The sequence below is a fragment of the Mustela nigripes genome, chromosome 18 (assembly GCF_022355385.1).
Source record: "Mustela nigripes isolate SB6536 chromosome 18, MUSNIG.SB6536, whole genome shotgun sequence".
NCBI classification, from domain to species: Eukaryota; Metazoa; Chordata; class Mammalia; order Carnivora; family Mustelidae; genus Mustela; species Mustela nigripes.
Genome location: NC_081574.1, coordinates 38,519,845 through 38,524,790, shown reverse-complemented (window position 1 = coordinate 38,524,790; position 4,946 = coordinate 38,519,845). Strand labels below are relative to the sequence as shown.

Below are 4,946 nucleotides of genomic sequence, written 5' to 3'. Positions count from 1 at the left end.
GAATGGTGGAATATGGACTCCTGGAGGTTTAATGAGGGTGTCAACTAAACCACATCCTATGAGGTTGGGAAGTGTGCTATTGACATAAGATATGCTCTAAACCAAGAAAGGGTGGGACAAGAGAGAGGCACCTCAAAATATACCCAATAATCCACTGGTGGAATTTTTTCAAACAGTTCCCCTCAAATCTTGTGCCCTGAGAACTTGGAAGTCCTATTCCAAAGAGAGGAGGGTAACCACCACGGAACACAGTCAGGGCTCCACTGAATCAGAAATAAGACCATTTGGTGCTCCTTGCCCCACTGAACCAACAGGCACAAAGGAAAGGGACTACTGTATTAGATACTGATCCTAATTCCCAAGGGAAAATGGTTGCTGCTACACAAAGGGACTACATCTAGAACCCAGAGGATTTATCGGGTACCTCATAGTGCTCCCATGTCCGGTAGTAATTATTGCCTGACCTGGGTTACCTAGAAATGCCTGAGACAGGGATTTGGGAATGCTCTATTTATTGAAGGAGTGTCCTTCAAGAAAAGCCCCTAAGGAAAGGAAACAGGATAGGGAAGAAGAAAGAGCTGAACATAGATGTGGCCTCAGACAAACTTGCCCTGAACATAAACTATGCGATAGATTTCCTCTCTTTGAGGCAAGGGCACTACCTTGCATACCTTGTATCACTCCTTGGGAATGGCCAACTTTTGAAGGAAGCTGAAGGCATCCTCTACAGAAGGGCAGAGCTGTGGGCAGTTAGCAGCCCTTTATAGCAGTAGGGGACAGGTGTGCAGACTAGGAGAGGGGAACAGTGCAGGGCGTACAGCATCTACTAGGAACAAGGGGAAGCTGCAGCAGCAGCCCCCGCCCAAAACCCTTGCTCTGCTGGTAGGAATCCATAGAAACAGATGTACACTGTAGATGTGAGAATAACTGATTAGGCAGATTTGTCTGAGGAAGCCAAGCCTATAGGATTTGGAGCACAGGTGAAGATTTTGGCCTTGAACAAAGGGGACCCTCTATCCTCTGAAACCAGAGAGAATGAAATCTCAGGTTTAGGCAAACTGATAAGCAAAGGGTGAAAAAAATTCAAAACTCACCTAAATTTTATTAAAAGTCTACTATTAATACATGTCTGGCATATCTTAGGGGCCAAGACAGTGATAGCGTGAGACTGGCCTCTGATCTAATGGAGCATCATATGTGGTAAACCATTAGTTATAAAACAGTGTAAAGGCAATGACCAAGGAGGGGTGGGTCAAGGAAGTGTTATCTGAGACACAAAGAATTAATTCCCACCATGATAGCAGTAGGGAGTATTCTGAGTAGAGCAAAAATGACAGCCTACGTGAATGCCTGGAGATGAGGGAGAACACAACACAGGGAAGATCTGAAAGAAGTTTTGGTGGCGGGGAGGGGGGTGGTGGCAGAGCCACCATAAGATAAGGCAGAGCCATGCCTACAAGTCAGGTATCAGCACAGTTGGAAACCATCAAAGGGTTACTTGTGATCTGTTTGGTCTTAAACCATAAATAGGGCCATGGTTCCAAAACTGAAGGAGGTTAAGTAAGGCCTGGTGGCCTCAGTCTTCTCTGTTAAAGGCAAAATCAATCTGCTCAAGGTGAAGAGTATGAGTGCTTGAGAAAAATGACAAAGCCTTCAAACAGCTGGTGAAAGAATGGGAAGTAGGAGTAGTTGAGGGCCCAAACTGATACTAAGCCCTGGAATTTGGTGCAGCATCAATCTGCGCCTGTGTGTGCTTGTCACCAGCAGAACTCGGCATCCTCTCCATTCGCCAAACATACATTAATTGCACCTATTTCAAGCCAGCTGTATCATCTAGGAAGATGCACGTGGGCTGGATCCAGGGTCTGTAACTTGAAGAGTGGATACACAGTGTGATACGGATGCACAGACCTTGAACGTGCTGCATATCAGAGCACAGGCTCTAACAGCAGGAAAAGGAGGAGGTCCAGGAGGAGTCAAATATACTAGAAGAATGTAGGTGTCAAGGAAATAGAAATTTGTGGAGCTCAAGTCCAGAAGAGAAATGAGGAAATTGCTGAAAAGAACCAAGTGCAGGCAAATTACCAGGTTGCATTTGTGAGTCTCAAGTTTTCGAGATGGAAATTTAAAAAGCAACATAGAGTTTAATACAAGTCACTGACCTGAGTATAGGGAGCTTCAGGCTGGATGCTGGGCATTTTGCATGGTTTAGTAGTTGTGGCAGAGAGGGGAGCCTGGGTGGCTCAGTGGGTTAAGCGGCTGCCTTTGGCTGAGGTCATGATCCCAGGATCCTGGGATCGAGTCCCATGTCAGACTCTCTGTTCGGCAGGAGTCTGCTTCTCCCTCTCATTCTCCTGTGCTCGTTCTCTATAAAAGAAAAGAAAAGAAGAAGTAGTTGTGGTGGAGAACATGGGTCAGGAGCTCAGATTGTTAGGCTTTAGGATCACAGTAAAGAGGCCAGAAGATGGTAATTCCCTTTGTATGGTACCACCTCCTTTCTGTACTTCCAGAAAGGAAGCATGACAGCGTGACATCCTAGGAGAAATGTTTAGCTGAACACCTTTCAAAATTAAGAAGCTGGCAAGAAAATAGCTACAAATCTTACATGGTATTCTAGCAAAAAGCAAGAAGCAATTTCAACTGGTTGGCACCTAACCAGAGTTCCTTTATTTAGTCCCTAGATTGAAAATATTAATTTATAACTGTTACCTAAAAGAACACTAGAGAACTAAATACTTAGGGACAAGAGTACAATTTCGCTTTGGATTTTGTTTTGGTAATTCCAGACCCAAAACATAAAGTTTAAAAAACAAATCAGTTGTTTTTCTCACCCAAAAACCCTTACATAACACTTTATTAAAACTAAATAATGAAAAAAATTTAAGCCAGCTATCTGTTTTTATGACCAATATAAAATAAAAATTACCCTAAGCTGTTAAAGTTCAATTTTCTACCTTCTACCATTCTTTTGGCTACAAGCCAAAAGAATTCTGTCACTGGGCAATCCTGGCCTACAAAGTGATGGCACGATTAGGCTATTGCTGTGCATAATCAATCAGGAGACATTAAACAGCCTCTTTGAAACAAGAATGCTTCCTTAAGTACACAACAGATAGATCACAGAATGACTGATACTAATACAGTGAATCTAGCTAAGATATCTTCTGGGTGACTAATGAAACAAAATCAAAATTTTAAAAAATTTTTGAGTAAAAGGGGTGCCTGGGTGACTCAGACAGTTAAGCATCTGCCTTTGGCCCAGGTCATGATTGCCCAGAGTCCCAGGACAGAGCCCCACATCAGGCTCCTTGCTTTGCTGGGGGTCTGCTTCTCTCTCTGATCCTCCCCCATATCATGCTTGCTTGCTCTCTCTCTCTCTCTCTCTCACTTTCTCCCAAATAAATAAATAAAACCCTTAAAATTTTTGAGTAAAGGGGAAGATAATTAAAAGTGCTATCTTTAGAATGGTATCATAAACTAAATAGAAAAATAAAAGAGCTTGGATTTGATAGCAGTGGTGCTTTATACTGCTTCTTTGTGCCTGCCCTTCTTGGCACTTAATGTCTAAAGTTAGCATACTAATTCACCATTAACTTGAAGATCATGTATTTATAAATTATCACGATTAGTAAGAATATATTAGACTTTACATATACCCATGAATAGTAATGTATATATTCATACTTATTTAACATACAGTTTTTCACATATGTAAGTACCTAGTAATTTCTATTTTTAAAACATACCAGCTTTGAATCCTTAATCTCTTGGCTTTAAATCAAATAAATCGAAGATACCCGTGGTAAACAGAACTTGCTAAAACTTTCTGTATATAGAACTTGGCTTGAAAACTAATGAATCCACATTTTGGTACGTTCTTCTTAGTAGGCAGGTATCCCCTTCCCCAAAGCAGGAGGGACTCTTTTGTTCTCCTTCTCTCAAATGGAAAACAAATCTGGAGTGTCGGTGAAAATGACACTGATTGATGGGATTGTTGTTAAGAGATCCTGCAGGCCACATGTCCATATCATTGTAAAACCCCTGCTGGGACAGGAACAACCTGCAAGCAGCGAAGCACTTTGCACGTGCTAATTACTGCAAGAGCTCAATGTTTGTTGCAGAAATCAGCAAATAAAGAAACAACAAGATAATATGGACATACTTAGAATAGCTGAAATGCACCAGAACGAACGGTAGGCATCTACCATGGCCCTCTGAGCCTTGGCCCCTAATCTGGACTCAAGACTTTTTCCCACAAACCCAATCCTGGGCAACGACCCAGGGACAGGTTCCTCAACTCCGGCGGGCCGATGGAGCTCTGCCTGCTCCTTCCCACAGCCTCCGAAGCCGCCCTCTTCTTTTTCCTCTCAAACTTCTTCCCAGCCTGGTCCGGGGTACCAGACCTCGAGGTCACCCACGGACCGTAAACCCGCACATCTCCAGGAGGATGGAAGCATCCGCCGAGGCAGCGCGGAGAGTACCGGCACCGCGCATGCTCCCTGACTGGACGACGCTCACGCTGAAGCCCGCAAGAGTGGTAATCCACTTCTCCACATTTTGGAGGTAACCTGGAAAAGTCCTTACCGAAACACTACGTCCTCCAAGGAGGAAGGGGCCGGACGGTTACAGGGGGAGGACTGGAGGAGGCTGCTCGCAAAACACGGAACACTTTCCAGGATCGGCCAACCTCGACATGCGCAGAAGCCTCCCCCGCGGCAGCGGCGGCGGCGGCGGCGTCTCCAGAGCCGGAAGGTAAACGACCTCGGCTGCCCGCGGCCCGACGCCTCCCGGGTCATGTCGGCCCAGGGTGACTGCGAGTTCCTGGTGCAGCGAGCCCGGGAGCTGGTGCAGCAGGACCTGTGGGCAGCCAAGGCTTGGCTGATCACAGCCCGCAGCCTCTACCCCACCGACTTTAACATCCAGGTGAGGTCCGGCCCGCGCGCACG

General features: G+C 45.2%; 1 protein-coding gene across 5 annotated transcripts in view; it reads left to right on the top strand.

Annotated features, from left to right (window-relative positions):
• Positions 1 to 4,631: 4,631 nt before the first annotated feature.
• Positions 4,632 to 4,946, top strand: part of INTS10 (integrator complex subunit 10) — a 40,972-nt gene continuing 40,657 nt past the window's right edge. For 2 of the 5 annotated variants that reach the window (XM_059384462.1, XM_059384466.1), the window contains exon 1: positions 4,632 to 4,923. In XM_059384462.1, coding sequence (XP_059240445.1) covers positions 4,795 to 4,923 — 129 coding nt within the window. In that variant the 5' untranslated portion in view covers positions 4,632 to 4,794. The remainder of the gene's footprint in view (positions 4,924 to 4,946) is intronic. The other 3 variants (XM_059384463.1, XM_059384464.1, XM_059384465.1) reach the window with 3 other exon arrangements.